Genomic DNA, 18,357 nt, shown 5'->3' with positions numbered 1-18,357 from the left:
TTTGTTAAAGATTGATGCATAATCTATGTATTTTTCCTTATATGTCAGCTGTTGCATAAGACTGCCTTTGCGCTGAAATGCAAGCGTACGAATTTCCTGTCTTGTTCAAGGACTGGACTCTGCTTCTGCTGACGTCCATAAACTGTACGGTAATCTGTTGCAACAGGAAGCGATATCTGTCGCATGCCAAAGCATGTGTTCAATGATTAACCTGAATGTTTTAATAAGTACGATTTCATTACTTTCAAATGAAGTGAAAATATATTCTTATGGTCATAACAATGTTATGATTGCTTATCATAATCCTTGGGCACAACACAAGTACTTACGCGGTATTCTGAAACTCAAAATAAAATACCATTTCGGATTCCGTAATAAATTACGTACATCAATACACTGAATCTTGATCATATACACTTAGTTTTGTATCAATGAATGTCGAAAGTGTACATGTGAGAACAAAATCAAAGCACTAAAATGTCAAACGTCATGCCTTTATTTCGCCTCCGCCCGCCTCCACTCAGCGTTGCCAAACCTACCCATGCTCCGGCTTGTAACTGAAGATGGCTCTGGCTGTCCGATCCACTCCTGATATTTTATACTCGTACAATGAAAAAGTGTGATAATACCATACTTTACTCTGGTTTATGATTAACTAATACTGTTGTCCACAAGTACATCTAGAAACAATTATAACATCTTTACAGAAAAAAAAACTTAAAAATACCATCCCACTCCGCCAGAATCGCTAGCCACTGACGGTAAAGTTCTGTAGCTGACCATAGTCCTGAAAATACCTGGTTTAGCCACAAAACCGCTGACTTGGCAACACTGATTGCCACAGTACACTGAAAGTCCACATCACTTGGATCTTGCTGAGTGCCGACTTTTACTTGGGCAAGCAGACTATTAGTTTTAAACTAAAAATGTTATTCATAGCTGCTCACGTGACTGGCAATTGTTGCGCATAATATTTAATATAAAATGAAATCGAACTAAGAAACCATAAATGTAGAGTATAAAAGAAATGAAAATCAGTTGTATCAAAAGCATAAATTTAGTCTGGGCAAATTGTTTAACTGCATATTACTGCAGACACTATTGTTGTGTAGGGCATGACCTATGCTAGACACGGAGACACGTGTACAAATGGACGACGGGCAGGAGGGAGCATCATAATATTATAATACGAATAATAAAGAGAGCAAGTGAGAAAACATGCTTGTGAGATGCTGAACTATTCATAGTTCAATTACACAATATAGTAGTTTCTATATTTGATTTTAAAAATAAATCCTAATGACGTAGTTTAGAAGCACACCCCTAAAAGCACCCTGAAAATCCCCCTAACATTTTTATCCCCCAAACCTCCCCGTGGAAAAGTGTTTTCCTCCCGAATTTGAGGGGAAAAACTCCAAGTTGGTAATACTGGGACTATGAGCTGTAACTATGCAATGCTTTCATGATTTTGTAAACATTACAGTTTATTTTATATCATATTATTGTTACAACATGAGTGATAATCCTTGTAATGCATTTAAAAATGAGGAAGAAAGGACAAGGTTCTATGCAGTCTCTTCGGAAAAAGATTCCTATGTCGGTGAAAGAATATAAATGATTCATTTCGTTCAAATTTGAATTAAAAATCGCTAATGAATAAGGTAATATCTCACAATAGAGTCATTTAATACAGGAAATTGTACATTTAACACATTTGTCAAATCGTTAATAAAGTTGAAAGTGTGTAATCAAGATGTATAAAAAATAAGATATTATTGTTCTCATGGCTTTACCTCATAGCTAAGTGATTTATTGATGAAGATGTCCAAAAATACCTTGTTTCAGATCTCTCTTCTTTAAGCCGTGAATGAATGTTGCACAAAACGAAAATCGCAAGAAAAAGTGCAACTGTCAGGTAACACTAGATCTAATAAAAGTAATTATTGCTTCATAAAAATTGACCATTCATAGGTTGCAAGTATCTGACTCATCCAAGCTCTATGACTTTCAAAGTGCTTCTCAAGACACTCTTGCAACAATGAAACTTCATATCTCTAAAACTCAGTGGATAAGAATAACACTGGGTAAGCCAGGCGAAATGATAACTCAAACAACTTTTCAGTGATTTTGAACAATGGACCGAGAGTGGAGTTTTCAGCAAGAAAGTAAATTTTAACAACATTGGCTTCGCTCTACAGCCTTTATTTGTGTCAAGCAAGCTTTCAGCCGGAAAGAGAAGGGCTTGCGAGATATTATGGATTATCTAAAGGATGAAAAAGAACTTTTTATAAAATCATCATACGATATTATTTCAGACATAAGATATTTGACAAAATAATGGTTCACTCATGAAAGGTTTATTTCAATTAAAATTTTTTACTATTTTAAGGAAAGTTTACTTTTGATTGAATAAGTATAGATTATTAATTTTTGTATGGAAGAATTGAACGAAATAATCTGTTTTCATATTCATATTGATTCATTTAGTTCCACTCAATGTACTTAGAAGAGTTCACATCAGGGGCGTATTTTGCGGGCTACCGGTGGTAGCCCAAGGAAATTACAAAAGAAAAAGTTTATAATATAACATAATGTAATAATTTTGTATTATTAGTTTTACCATAGTAATTAAAATTAAAGTAATTGTTAGATATATTTTGTGTAATAATAGGGTCAGTGGTAGCCCAAACCCTTTAACCAGTATACGCCACTGGTTCACATAGCCTGTTATATTTCGCAATCTTGTAGCACAAGGCCTCATTTCACCCTGTTTGATATTTCATCACATTTTGCATTGTCATGAAGGAGTACAAATAAGATATAACATGATAAATATATAAAACTGTGGTTACTTTAATAAAATTTTGACAAGTACACCGCATGACTACAAAAGTGTTTTATGATTCACAATAAACCATCAACGGAAACGACAAAGTGCATATTTGAACACTGGCGTTCTTTCATGAGTACAAGCCAGTTAACATAAACACAGGTTCGTTCGTTCGTTCATTCATTCATAGAGAATTATGACCATGGGCAGGTCTTTCACTGTACACACCTAGCTTTCTCCAATCTTTCCAATTTACTGCCTTCCTCTTTGTCTCTTCATATGATCCATATATCTTAATGTCGTCTATCATTCGATATATTCTTCTGTTCTGTATTCGTCTCCCGTTCACCATTCCTTCCAGTACATTCTTCAGTAAGCAATTTCTTCTCAGCCAGAGACCTAACCAATTCTTTTTCCTCTTCCTGATCAGTTTCAGCATCATTCTTTCTTCACCCACTCTTTCCAACACAGCTCTATTTCTTATTCTGTCTGTCCACTTCACACGTTCCGTTCTTCCATATCCACGTTTCAAATGTTTCTATTCCATTCCCTCCACTTCGTCGTAATCTCCATGTTTCCACCCCATACCATGCCACACACCATACAAAGCACTTCACTAGTTTCATTCTTGAGGTCCAGAAAACACACTGCTTTTTCTATTAAACGCTTTCTTGACCATTGCTATGCTCAAGCTCATGTTACTCCTTACAGTACACCCCAAGAATCTGATGCTGTCCAATTGGTCTACTGCCTCATTTAGAATTCGAAAGTTTACCTTCTTTATTCTCCTTCTTATGACCATGGTCCTTGTCTATTGGAATTTATACTCATCCCATACTACTGCTCAGAGCTATCATTTTGCTCCAGTAGCATATTCATTAGCATCACCTCCTCTTCTACTAACAACGCCATATCATCAGCAAATCCTATGTACTTCTTACTCCTACTAACACTCCTCCGATGTTCTGAAAACTGTTCTCCAAACACAGGTAAATATACTACAAATTTTTTTAAGAATTCAGCTCAAGTGGTAACCTGGTCAGATACACGTAGCATAATACTGAAAGTGATTCTACTGAATTGCTATCTTAGACACGAAGAATAAAAGAAGCATTATTGCTACACAATATACGACGGGAAAACAGCTTTATGATAACAGGGTGAATAAACTTCCACGTTCCCTCCAAGTTTCTCGTTAACTGAGAATGCTCACTCTTCAATGTATGTATATTAACAGCATTTCCGTTCTCGTTGTAGTTTCCGTTCCCGGTTTATTGTGCACCACCAGGAGTGTAAGTTTTAGCTTACAGGACTGAGAAAAACACATTCCACAGACATTCCATTACCAAACCTTTTCATCAGTATGTCGGAAAACATATTTAAAATAGTCTCACAAAACAAACATGTTTCAGAGATATCGGACTTGAAAGACTTCTCCCTTGCAGGTGTTAATGACTTTTAAGACTGTCCAACTGCGGAAAACATTTTCCACAAAAATTGCAATAGAAAAGTTTGTTACCATTAGGCTTCAGTAGACGAATACGTAAGCTAAACCTTATAGCGAAACACATTTGACGTCCGTCACATTATTTCTTGCCTGTGTGCAAGAGTTTACAGCTTTATGACCACTAGACTCAAATGATCACTCAAAAGTAACATCACATTTGAAAGGTTTCTCGTCTGTGTGCCGGCGCAGATGGCTTTTTAGACTACTCGACATCGAGAAATCCTTACCACAAACATCACATTTGAAAGGCTTGTCGCCCGTGTGCAGACGTTTATGGTTTTTTAGTGCAGTCGCAATCGAAAAATCTTTACCGCAAACATCACATTTGAACGGTTTCTCACCTGTGTGCATGCGTTCATGGACTTTTAAGTTACCAGAGTGGGAGAAACTCTTAGCACAAACATTACATCTGAAAGGTTTCTCGCCAGAATGGATACGTTTATGAACTTTTAGGTAACTTAACTGCGAGAAACACTTACCACATACATCACATTGGAAAGGTTTCTCCGCTGTGTGTAGATGTTCATGGGTTTTTAGGGTACTTGACATAGAGAATCCCTTACCACAAATATCACATTTGAAAGGTTTCTCGCCCGCGTGCAGACGTTTATGGTTTTTTAGTGCAGTTGCCATCGAGAAACCCTTGCCGCAAACATCACACTTCAAAGCTTTCTCACCAGTGTGCAGACGTTCATGCCTTCTTACGTTACTCGACTGTGAAAAACATTTACCACAAACATTACATTTGAAAGGTTTCTCTCCTCTGTGAAGGCGCTCGTGTATTTTTAGGGTACTCGACAACGCGAAATTCTTAGAACAAAAATCGCATTTGAATAGTTTCTCGCCGGTGTGCACGAGTTTGTGGTCTTTCAAACCACTCGATTGCGAGAAACATCTGCCACAAACATCACACTTAAAAGGTTTCTCGCCGGTATGCAGACGTGCATGCTTCCTTAGCGTACTTGCCATAGAGAAACCCTTACTACAAACATCACATTTGAAAGGTTTCTCGCCTGTATGCACGAGTTTATGGCTTTTTAAGCCACCTGATTTCGAAAAACATCTGCCACAAACATCACACTTGAAAGGTTTCTCTCCGGTGTGCACTCTCCTATGAGTTTTTAGCTTATTCGAGTTCGGAAAACACTTAGCACAAACATCGCAATTGAAGGTTTTCTTCCTTACGTCCTTCGGTAAATGCCCGTTGAGTTTTTCCGGAGTTGAGAAACATATTTCAGACAATTCTAATTTGAATTCCTTCTCATCTTCACGAGTCCGCGTAGGTTTTCCCAAGGAACCTGAATTCTTGGGAATCTCACACAAAGTCTCGTTCTCTTCAAGTGCAACACTGTCGAATTCTGATGATACAATCTTCTCATTCGTAGCTGCAATCCTGTAGTAAATATACTATCAGTCTACAAAATAGTAGCAACAAATATACATTCAATTATTCAATATTCAAATCAAAACAAACGTATTTCACGAGGAGGAATATTATCATTACGAGAGTGCTACTTAGTGCGACTGTTTCAAAATTGTGGATTGCAAATGCGCTATAAATTTTTCTATCACTTACTATTGGGATCATAAAATCTTTATAGTTTGATAATTTTGTCACTTTAAAATTATGAAAATATGCAGTAAAACATAACTGATTCCATTTTGTAGTAAGCATTATGGCAAAATCTGTATTGGTATTATGTCTAACTTGGTATTTCTTGTTTTGCGAACGTTAAACTAGTAACAATATTTTCAAACCTCAGCAACAATCTAATTTAAAATTGTAAAAGAATATAGCCCTGGGTACTAAATAGATTTTTTCTTTGCTTTAATGATAAGTATACTCCCACTCAACGATATGAAAGCCTTAATCAGTTCAGAGACGTATTTGAGATGTCTGTAGCAAATGTAAGACTTGCACACTTTCCTACTGAATGCATAACGGTTCATGACCAGCTTTCTCATCTACGTGGATGTTATTTCAAGTTATTTATCAGAATTAAACTCAGGAAATATGGTATAAAAGTCTGGACGTGAGAAGTTGCAAATACGTATCATACTCATGGCATGCAAGTATACACAGGACGGAAACCAGATCAGTCTCCAAAGAACAGACAAGAACCAAGGAAGGAGAACTGTCCAACATGTTATGTTAGCTCTCTACAGTGGTGAAGGACGAAGGGTAACGACAGACACAAGCTGTAATTTGACAGAGAACCTTTAAGCGCAAAACCTAGTCCTCATTGGCAGCAAAAAAAAAGTTGACATACCCAACTGTTCACAATAGGGAAAGGAAGAGAAATTTTTTCGTCTCGAGTCTCAAGTATACGCAGATCGAGGGCATCTTTTTGGATAATGGAAAATAAAGAGGCTGGACAAACTAATGAAACCATTCAGAATAGCAATAACTACAGCATAGCGCAATACAGAATCATACTATAGGTCACAAAATGATTTCACATTACAGGATGTAAGCTTCGAGGCAGAAAGAGTGGGCCGACTCTTGGTCGTTAGAAATTCCAAGTTCTACCACGCAGGTTACACGAGTAAACCAACTACACTTCAAGGTATTGCTATTCTATTTATTCATTGAAAATATCTACAATGTAGTCAACCTTAAGAGCTGGGTGTGGCGTAGGGATAAGATATCTGTTTTTCATACCACATGTTGTCATTTCGCCTCCTAATGGTGTATAATTATTCTATATTTTAGTTTTAATTTATTTTAAATGTTAAATGGAGTATGTTAATAAACTTTGCTACGCCTGTCTTTCAAAATATTACTGCCCAACATCTGCAGACTATTAATAAGTGAGACTGATCTTTATAAACAAAAACAATATTTGTTTCACTTCCTAAAGGAACGAAAAACACATGAGTTATAAATAAACAAAAACAAATATATAAAAAAAAAAGTCTATGTATTTAATAATAATGCCATTTAATTTTATATGTGGTATAGAACTACTATCAAGAGTAAAATTGGAATTATTTCTTCACCCTTTTGTCCAGTGTGCAGAATTTAGGAAGAAGTACATCAGAATTATTAACAGCGATGTCCAGCCCTTTTCTCTAACCATCGACTTCTTTCCGTTCTCTTACGTGCTGTTCTTCAATTTTGTTCCAGTACAGTACACGTTCTAACCTTATCTCCCCTGATATCCTTCTCCTACCTGCAGTCTTACGCTAGACGTCATAGGAAGTACAAATTTAATACACTGCATCACTCAAACTCATATTAAAGGGTAAAGAGTACTGAAAAGATCATCACAATATCCTCAATTACTTCAATTTTTACTTCTTATTTTAAATAATTAAAAAAAAAAAAAAATGTTTCAGAAATAATATCAATGTTCGGCAGTATGTATAGCTATAATGTTTTTTTTTTTTTACGCGAAAATTAACAAAATTAGACTAAGGAGTCGACTGACAGACAATAATTTAAGTTCAGTTTTAAGGACTTCAACTGCTAACGTAATATTACTTGATATAGAGAATGTCACATCTAAAATTAATCGTTAAATATGAAGTGTCTGCAGCAGGTCCTCCAACTGAGAAAAATGAATTCTTGTAATGTAAGAAAATGTGTTTCAACATTCTAAGTAATATTACAATTGCAACAAATAAGCAATGAAATAAAAGTTTAGGAAATAACTACCTTTCATTGTTGTTCAGTTTGTGCAATGATGTTCAAAGATATCTGATCCATGATTTTATGATCGTGTAAGCAAACTTTCTACCCATGGGATAAGTCAGAAGCAAAGATACAAAAAAAATGACAAATTTTGAAACAGTAATGATAGTTCTTAATAGGCTGCACCAATATTGGGGCGGTTAAAAAAGTGTCAGGGAAAATGATGATGTAGGTTCAGCATAAATTATTCTCATAATTGACAATATCAGCAGTTTACCGCTAAACCCAGCAGAGGGGGACGAAATATTGATTTGTATAATGCAGATATACTTATGTACGTTTTGCAACACTGACTATTCGCCATTTATTTCATAGAAGTAATAACTATAGAAGCCCCACTTACAACAAATTATCGTTCACTATAGATTAGAAGGGTCAGGTATCTTTGAACATCTTTAATTTACTGTTGATTATTATTGTGCATGATGTATCTCAGTTACTAATAACAAACTGTCTCATTTATGATTGTGATTTCCCCTACAACTACAATCCCTTCCTTACTGTAACAATTTCTACATCCGTGCCTGAATGCTGAGGAGTTGTACACTTGTTAGATTTACAGAGAAGCATGCACCTATCCTGTAAGTTGAAAATCATAAGTTTCCATACTGATTTCGTGAAACCACCGCTCTAAACTCACCATTTGTGAGAAATATTGGAGAGTAAGAGAGTTAATGGCTTTATAGCTGATAACTCTGCATTAGTTAATAACAACACCAGCATGTTTCATGTGTGAGTGGAACAATAGGGCTAGCTCTACGCACTCGAAGGCGAAACAGTGGCTAAACAGAAAGGAATCAGAACTGGTGAAACAACATTGTTCAAGAACCATTGCATGTATTACTGTAGTTTTATTTCTGGTGGTGTGAAAGTGAAAGACTGATGTTCTTAACTACACCAGAATGCATGAACGAACAGACGAATAAAAAAATTAATTAATTAATTAATCAATGGATAGATGAATCAAGGAATGAATCAATGAATTAATAAATGCAGCAAATAAATGAGTAAATAAGTAATTAACAAAATAAACAAACAAATAAATAATTAAAAGAAAAAGGCAAATTTATATTATAAATGACTTTGTAAATGTGATTAACAACCGTCCAGGAAAAGTCTTGGAATGGACTCATGATGGTTGTTCATAATTTCCTTGGATATTATAAAGACCTCAATTATAAAGAAACTGTAGAAAATATGTTGGAGAGTTTCAAGACCTTGGGTTGCAATACGAGTGTAAAAGTCCACTTCTTGCATGTTCATTTACATTATTTTTCCGAAAATCTACGCACTTTTAGTGAAGAACATGAAGAAAGGTTTGAACAGTACATTATGGAAACCAGATCCCAAGAGAAGTGGAGTGTGAATGTGATGACCGATTATTGCTGGATGATTCAGACAGACAGTTCTTCTGAAGCTGCTTCTGAACAGTCAAGAAAACAGAAACTTCAAACACAATGAACTCACTACGTGAAGACTCACCTCTCGGTCAAAACCTCATTGTCCTGCGCCATTACTTCCTCCTTCACTGTGTCCAAGTCACTCTGCTCTTTCTAAAAGTACACAGCAAACAAAACAGAAAAACAGCACAACTTACATTAACAAAAGTGCATGAATTTCATATGCCACAAGAATGCATCTTTCAATCGTATTAGGCCTAGTAGAATTTTAGCTAACAGAAGACAATTCTTGGGGCAGATGTTTTATGGAGTATTTCTTTTCCTTGTAGAATGGCGTTTTTCAACCTTCTTCAATATGTGGCACAATAAATGTGTAATTTAAAATCCTATGGCACTCTCATAATTAAAACATGTTTGTTTCCAAGCAGAAAGGGAATTTTGAGAGTTTTAGCAGGAAATGAAGACTATAAAATACAAATAAATGAGATAACTCTATATGCATTAATATACAAAATAAATTACTTTCAATTTTATATGCATAATTTTTAGTAAACATATGGGGAAATATAATGAGATGAATGCTGAAAAGACGCATGTTCGAAAAAAAAAAAAAAAGATTGAGAAGAGAAACACTGGTTGAGGTTTTTTCCGGGGGTTTCCCTCAACCCAATATGAGCAAATGCCAGGTAACTCTCGGTGCTGGACCACAGAATCTTTTCACTGGCATTATCACCTTCATCTCATTCAGACACTAACTAACCTAAGATGGTGATAAAGCGTCGTAAAATAACGTACTAGAATAGAAACAAAATACATACAGTATTATTCACAAATTGAACTAACACAATTTTTGCATTTTCATTTGATATTTACGACACAACTGTCATATTTAATGACAGAAAATTATTTCAATGCGATATTAGTATGATAATTATGGCATTATCTATGCATGTCTTCTTAATCTGTTATTTAGGAAATCTGAATACATAGAATACGATTACATGTTTTGCTAATGTAATTAATGCTAGATATATATGAAAAACGCCATTCAATAAGGGAAAGAAATAGCCCATAAAATATCTGCCCCAAGAATTGTCTTCTGTTAGCTAAAATTATAGGGTAAAGCTAGGAGAGAAGACGCACTTTTCAAAATAAATAAATATATATATATATATATTCAACCACATAATACATATTGAAAAATAAACAATATTTATTTATTCACTGATTATCACTTACTTCAGAAAAAATATCAGTTTCATACTGAACTCAATAATATATGCATTTTTAATCATATTTCATAAACCCAGCAATGCGTCATCTCTCCTACTATGGTATTCATAGATGACGCACTATGGGTAGGAGAGATGCCGAACGAAAAATTGAATACTGAGTACACATATTATGGACTTAATATTAGTATGAGTGTTTTCTGTCACAAAATAATTGTAGTTACAGTTATATAATACCTATAATACTAATTGAATAACATTTTAACTCTTCATTTAATGAAAGTATTTTGTAAGCTTGTCACTGTGTTTGTTTTTCTTTTCTTTTAATTCTACCACACAGAGCACACAAATTAGGATAAAGGGAGAAACTTTCGTGCAACCATCTCTTGCAAGAAATACACTGAAACCAGTCCGATTTAGATTTTGTCTTAGAATGAAGTTCTAGACACTCGACACATTCATCTTCATCGTAGTCTTCAATTTCCTCATCATCAGACGATAAGATTATTGGTTCTTCATCCTCAGACGACGATGATTCGAATTTTAGAACTCTTTTTGTTCTCTTTCTTTGCTTTCCTGTTGTCTTCGATGAATTTTTCTGGGCATTTTGGGCAGTAGACTTCTTCTCTCGATTTTTATTCTTTTCTTCCTTTTCTTTCCGCGCCAAGAATTTCTTCTTTTTTTTCTGCAATGTAGCATGGATCTGTGATGTTGGAAGCTGACTGTTTTCTCTTGGACGTGGAGGACTTGAGACTCGATGGGATAGGCCACACAGCTCCTAATGCTTTGGTTGGACTTAGATTCATGTTGCTACTTGACTGACTGGAATTAATTACTGCAGAAGGGGTGGAATAGAATGCATTGTTTGAGATGGATACATCTGGAGGACTTATAGCGGTACTACAACTTGGCTGTGGAGAGTTGGGTTCAGGAGATTTTGTGGAAGACGGTGAAAACATCTGAGAATTTGTGGGTTGATCACATGACAAAAGGTAAGCATGATCAGGAATAGCATCAATATTAAGAGGATAAATCCCTGTAGCTTGGAAAGCCGACACTCCCATTTTGACAGTTGTGAAACGGGTCCAAGCAGAGTTCAACAAACCACCAAACTCACTTCTGGAAATATTTCTCACACCTTTGTTGAGTCTTACCAAAGTGTCACATGCATCTCTCGAGTATGTTTTGAATGGTTTGAATGCAACACGATCTAGCGGTTGCAGATAGTGCGTGGTGTGGCTTGGTAAGCACAACAAAATTACATCATTACGTCTTGCCAATTCTAGGAGTTTGTCATCATTCATGTGGGAAGCATATTCATCCACGATGAGCAGATTTTTCCCTGCTGGCTTGCGTGGTATGAAATGTGTGGTCATCCAATCTAGGAACAGTTCAGAGTTAATGTACCCTTTTTCAGGCCTCATTTTAATAACAGTCCCAGGAGGTGCTCCTTTTTCGTGTTCAGGCTTCTTGTAGACTCCTTTCATCACGCAATAAGGGGGCAAGAAATGACCTTACGCATTACAACATGCAAGGACAGTAATAGTTTCGCCCTTTTCCACCGTAGTAACGACTTTAACATCTTTACTGCCTTTCCCGGCAATTACTTATCCAGGCACATTGTTCAGCTGCAGCCCTGTTTCATCTGCGTTCCAAATATTGCCTGGCTTATTTACCAGATCGTTTTCCACCATAATTATTGACAAAAGCTGAAAATAATCAGCAACTTCTTTCCTGTTCATCCCTTCAATCCTTGCTCGTGAGGTACCTTCACCCTTTCTTATGGCAAGCTCAGGATTTCGACGCATGAAGGAAGCAGCCATACTTTACCAGCTTTTCCGTCCTGAGTATTAAATGTTGTCTTTATACCGAGAAACTGCGCCATGTTGAAGGCCATCTCCCGAACATCTTTCCTTTTAGGAGAAAAATCAACACTTTGCAGATCAAGAATGTGTTTCACCAACTTTTTTTCTGCCTCATTCCCCAGCTGTGAAGATGGCCTAGTACACTTTTGTTGAAATTATTGTTCTTAACTCCGGTCCTTAAAGTTTTTTTCCGGTATATTGTACTGTTTACTTGCTGCTCGTAGAGACATTCTCTTTTCCAGAACTGCGAGACCAGCATTTCTTAAATCTTCTTCACTCCAGGAAGCACGATTAGATATTCTAATATATTTATTTGGCATGTTTGATAACCCTAAAATTAAAAAAATAATAATTAAAATATGAAGAAACACGATTTGTCATTCTAATTTATTTATTTAGTATACTGGTAACTTTAAAATAATTTAGAAAACTCAATGAAACTTTACAGAGACATGATTATATATTATAATTTATTACTGTAGTATAATATGGGATATTTCATACGTCAAAACTAGTTATAAATACCCAATTACGATTTAAAGAAACGTTATTACAATAATTTAGAGGAACTGTGTAATAAAATTTCCGTATATTCTTTCTTTAAAAAAAAAAAAAAATAGATCATAAACTCCGTCATCTTTCCTACCATCGTGATAAGTCCTCTGTCCTAAATTGGTAGGTGAGATGACGCACCTAGCTGCTTAATAGAAAATATGGCCGAACGGCGTACAACTGTGTACACTGCAAGTGGATGGATGTAGCTTCCACCAAAATTTTACAATTCCTAAGTATTACTACTAAAATATGCCATATAAAAATATTAGAACTGTTGAACGAAAATTGAGGCACTTACCAACGATAGTTCATTGAAGAAAGTCGATGTAAAATACACAATAATAAATATAATCGCGGGAGAATTGCACTGCATCAGCAAACTTCCTTGTTACTCTCGCTGAGCTTAGACATGAAGCGAAACATAGCGGTAAAGTCGGAAATTAAAGCCTGCATTGTCTCTCCTATCCCCGTCTTCTCTCCTAGCTTTCCCCTATATATCCCAGCTGTGCGACGTGCGTCAGTCATTCTCTTCCCTATTGCTTCCACACTTACACTGTGCTTATTAAATGCTGATTTGTGCCATGTTCACTGAAAGTTGATTGTTGTGGGCTCACTTTCGCACTACTCTTTTCACTTTTACTTTTCCAATTTTGTCTACTAGAGTCTTTAGTGTTTTAATTTTTTCTCAAGACACTAGCACATCACTCAAGTGTGCCAGTTGACAAAGGTTGATATAGAACTACTGTATTGTAGCAGAAATTATATATGAATAAATAATTCAGTTTCTAGTCACGAATTTCTAAGATTTTTTAAGTGATTTACTTTACGAAACTTTATCAACTGCAATGGTTATCTAGCGTCTGAGTGAAATGAAAGTAATAATGCTAGCAAAACGAGTGCAGGGTCCAGCGCCAAAACTTACTCAGCTGACAATGTCTAATACTATTTAATTTCAGGACCAAAAGTTTTAACATTATCGGGTATATAATGGTCTCGTTTGGTTTGTTTTTGTTAGTATTTCTGCATTCATAATACCAGCAGTTAAATACATTCAATTGATAATTTAATTTTGCGCATATGCGGATAATAATGTTTATAATTACTAATTTATTTCACAACAGCTCTATAACTATCTAGCTATACTAAAGCTGCACTAAACAGATGTTCATTTCCTATGAACATTGTATCTTAGAAATAAAATTAATTAGAAAATTCGTTCAAACATTCCATCAACTTGCAAACTTTCCCGACAGTTTTAACTGAGTTGGAATATACCCGTAATAAGTTCAGGAAAACTTAACACTTTATGTCCATTTGAAGATTGACAAATTAAAAAGTTCTTAATTTCACGTTTCTGTACCTTTATTAAAATTAAATGCAGTTGACTGACAGTATAAGAGTAAATAACATGAACAATAGCTTAATGCATGCTATATCTGTCCAACACATCAGAACATTTTTCAAAATGTAGAACCTCTTCTGAAATCCAAATGAAATAACTCCCAAAATTTATTGTAAAGTTACAAAGTACCTTTTCTCTACACGAAACATAATGTTCTACAAAGGACATATTGTAAATACGTAAATAATTAAAAACAAGGTGTGAAAAACGAATAAAGACAGGTGATAATGTTTGTACTTACACCTAAAGCAATACTAATTATTTGGAAACTGTAAAAAGGATTCAGAATTTTAGACAAAGACACAGAGAAAACAAAAATGGTGTCCTTAGGTATGTCATATTACCAAACACACTGCAGGAATGATAGCTTCACAAACATTAAGACTGACCGTAACAAGCAGTTTCGTTTTGAAATTTAAAACATAAAGCGAGATAATACTTCAACATTAGATTTTTCTGCAGCAAGACATAACTTGTAATAGTAAATAGTGATGAGACTTTTTTTGTCTGTATCACAGAGTGAAAGGTGTTGCAGGTACTGTTGTAAAGAGATAGTACCGGTATCTGTGAAAATCAAAATACAAGATAATGACTGGAAGAACACACTGTGCATTCCTTGTGCTCCACTTACCTCTGGTTCATGTATCACCACAGGGAACGAAAATGGCACTGGATCTTCCTCAAATTTCACCTCAGATATGTGATCAGGATCCTGGTCCAAATATTCCTTCTTTATAGCAGTCATATGCTGATCCAAAAGATTCCGTTTCTGCAGTACAGGGAGACATCTTAAATGAGCAATTTATTACAGGGTGTTAGAACACGACCTTTAACATTACAAACTGCTTTCTATATGTCCACATGCCGCACCTAGACTAAAAACCACACCAATATGATATGGCCAGAATTCACACAGAAAACGAAATTTTTCATCCAGAGGTTTTTCTTACATATCATGAGAGTTTGTGATGATGAATACGAAAAGCTAATGCTGCATACTTTTGCATATTTGGCCATTTCTGCATATAATAGTGACTGTGCCGGTAGTTGACCATGCACCTATAGTTGACCAAATCGGCATATAATAAGGTAGTGTTTAGTTCTACTAAACCAAAGAGTATAGAATTATATGGTATTTGGAAGAGTATGGGTTGCCTCACCTGACACATGGTCAGAAATTGGTTATACTGAATAGGTCCCATCTCCTAGCTTTATTTTCTGGTTTGTCACATGGCTTGCTTCAGATGTTAATAAGGAAGGTGATGATTTGCGTCTTTTCCTATTATCCATATACAACCACCCTGATTAATGACTTTTTTTTCTTTTCTTATTTATATGATTGAAATGCACATTAATTAATGCTAGTGACCTGTTGCAAACAATTAGATTTAGGTTATGATGGCCAGTAGTTGACCAGCTCCTTACAATAAATATTTATGGTTTAGAATGTTTATACCACATTTGTACCATTCCATTGTTCTATTTTATACCTTTTATGAGCGAAGATGGACAGAGATAAGAAAAAGGCATCTACAGCTAAAAAGAAAAACTGTTCAAGTACAGTGAAAAGTATCTTAAGAATGCCCTGCAGAATGTTAGAGATAAAAAGGGAAGCATAAGTAAAATTGCAAGAATATATGGCGTACCACATTCAACATTACTAAATAAATTAAAGTGTACTGTCCCTTTAAAAAGAAAAATAGGACCGAGCACACATCTAACAGAAGTCGAGGAAAATTTGCTTGTGTCTTGGATATTTTCTTGTGCTTAAAAGGGTCTGCCAATAAAAAGACACACATTGTGTGAAACTGTAAAGATATCATAACAGAAGATTTAGAGATAAATGCAAACAGGAAAGTTCCTTTCAAAGACAACAAACCAGGAAGACGTTGGTTCGAATCATTCATGAAGCGACATCCAACAGTGTCAGAAAGATATGCAGAGGGTATTAATACAGCTCGAGCAGATGTAACAGAAGATAAAATTAGAAATTGGTTCAGTGAATTACATGTCTATTTGAAAGAAGAGAATGTACTGGGTATTATGGAAGATCCTTCAAGAATGTTCAATGTGGATGAATCAGGATTTGTAACTTGCTCCAAAACTGGTAAAGTATTGGGATCTATTTCATATAAGAACTTGTATGAAATAAAGTCTGGTAACGAAAAAGAGGATACAATAGTTCTGGCCATGCTGTTCAATAGCTCCCCCAATGGTTGTGTTCCCTCTCCAAAGAATTTCTAAGGATATAGCTTCAAACTTAAATGAAACTTGGAGAATTGGCAGATCAAGAAATGGTTGGATAACAGGTGCCATTTCTTATGAATATATTGCAAATGTGTTCATTCCATGGCTGAAAAGTCAGCGAATTAAGTTTCCCATTCTTCTGGTTGTGGATGGCCATAAGTCACATGTTACATACAATGTCTCTAAATTTTGTTCTGAAAATGGCATTCTACAGTTTGCTTTCTTACCAAATGCCACACATAAATAAATAAATTTAGCTTCCCTTATGAAAAGGCTTCCAGACCAGACAAAGCGTAGCTATTACATATAATTTGGAAACAAACCTAAAAGGTAAAATGATATACATTTGAAACGGTTAGGAAATCGAATATACAAAATGTCAGAAAAATTTACACTTAAGTAGCGTTTGTGCTCATTTATAGTTAAGAAAGGGGGAAAAAATATCATCAGATAGGTTAGAATGATTTGAATGCCATATACCGCGAGAAAAATAATAGTACGGATTTACTGGAATTGATATCTAAACTAATCAACAGCCATCAGTTAAGATAACTTGAAATTTCCAATATCACTCCCATACAAATGATTTCTCAATATCTGAACCGATCCTTTGAGGGCACTAAAGGCTATTTCTTTCACAATGCTGTGTGTTAGGCCCAGGTTTTTACATTTGTTGACAAAGACAGAGGGTATGGTACCTCGTGCTCCCACCATCAGACCTATTACATCAATGTGGGACAGGCTATATTTATCTTTATAGAACAGGATTGTTGGTTCATAGATCCGTTTCTTTTCACTGTCCACCTCATGTGGTTGATCTGCATGTGTCTCAAATCTGATGGTAGGATGGAGAATGTATGCCGAGTTGTTCTTAATGGCAATGATATCAATTCGCCGAACACTTCCTTGTGTGGCTAGTCCCTGCACCTCTTGATGGACTGTAAACCCTACCTCCTTCAATGCCTCGGCCAGCATAGAACGGACAGCATGGTGACGGATGTTGCGAAGGGCCTCACTATAGGGACAGAAGCCAAGGATATGGGAAGAGTTTCAATCTCGCTGAGAGAGCACCTACAGTGGGTACCATCCCGACTTCGACCTGGTACAGCTCGGACCGGAGCGACATAGCCTACCATTTTAAGGGCGTCTATCCATTCCGAGAGGGGTAGACCTTTGTGATTTCTTATCCAGCTGTTTGCTGGGGGGAACTCTTTGTTAAGAAGCACTCCTTTACTCTTTTGTTGCAATGTACGCCAATTTTCAAATTCTTTTTCTCTTAAAGCGTCTCTAACTTTTCGAGAGTCCACAAAATTTTCACGATTATTTAAAAAAGAATTAGCAGGAGTTAACTTAAGGCTCTTTAAACATGTTTTACTTTCCTCAATAAGGTCCCTAGTGGAAGTAATGTACGGATCATTAGTTTTGTGTAATACCCTTAAGCAGTTAATGTGTTGTAGCATGGATTCCCAGTGTACCCTAAAAAGACCAAGACCTTTATATTTACGATGTGTATATACCATAGAATTGGGTGTGTCAGCTGGTAGGTGCAAAATTCCTTTAAGAGTGCTTTTAATAATTTTATCAGCGTTATCTAAAAAGTATTGGGTATTGTTTTCAAGGGCATT

The 18,357-nt window shown here is 35.7% G+C and overlaps 1 protein-coding gene across 5 annotated transcripts in view; it reads right to left on the bottom strand.

Moving 5' to 3' along the window:
* Window positions 1-2,833: 2,833 nt before the first annotated feature.
* LOC138705745 (zinc finger protein 235-like) overlaps window positions 2,834-18,357 on the bottom strand; it is a 135,232-nt gene continuing 119,708 nt past the window's right edge. For 3 of the 5 annotated variants that reach the window (XM_069834335.1, XM_069834336.1, XM_069834334.1), the window contains exons 4-6: window positions 15,117-15,254; window positions 9,514-9,584; window positions 2,834-5,730 (exon numbers count right to left, since the gene is read on the bottom strand). In XM_069834335.1, coding sequence (XP_069690436.1) covers window positions 4,473-5,730; window positions 9,514-9,584; window positions 15,117-15,254 — 1,467 coding nt within the window. In that variant the 3' untranslated portion in view covers window positions 2,834-4,472. Of the gene's footprint in view, window positions 5,731-9,513; window positions 9,585-15,116; window positions 15,274-18,357 lie in introns of all 5 variants that reach the window. The other 2 variants (XM_069834337.1, XM_069834338.1) reach the window with 2 other exon arrangements.

This window comes from Periplaneta americana, chromosome 9 (genome assembly GCF_040183065.1).
Source record: "Periplaneta americana isolate PAMFEO1 chromosome 9, P.americana_PAMFEO1_priV1, whole genome shotgun sequence".
Taxonomy (NCBI): domain Eukaryota; kingdom Metazoa; phylum Arthropoda; class Insecta; order Blattodea; family Blattidae; genus Periplaneta; species Periplaneta americana.
This window is presented reverse-complemented; position numbering and strand designations above follow the sequence as displayed.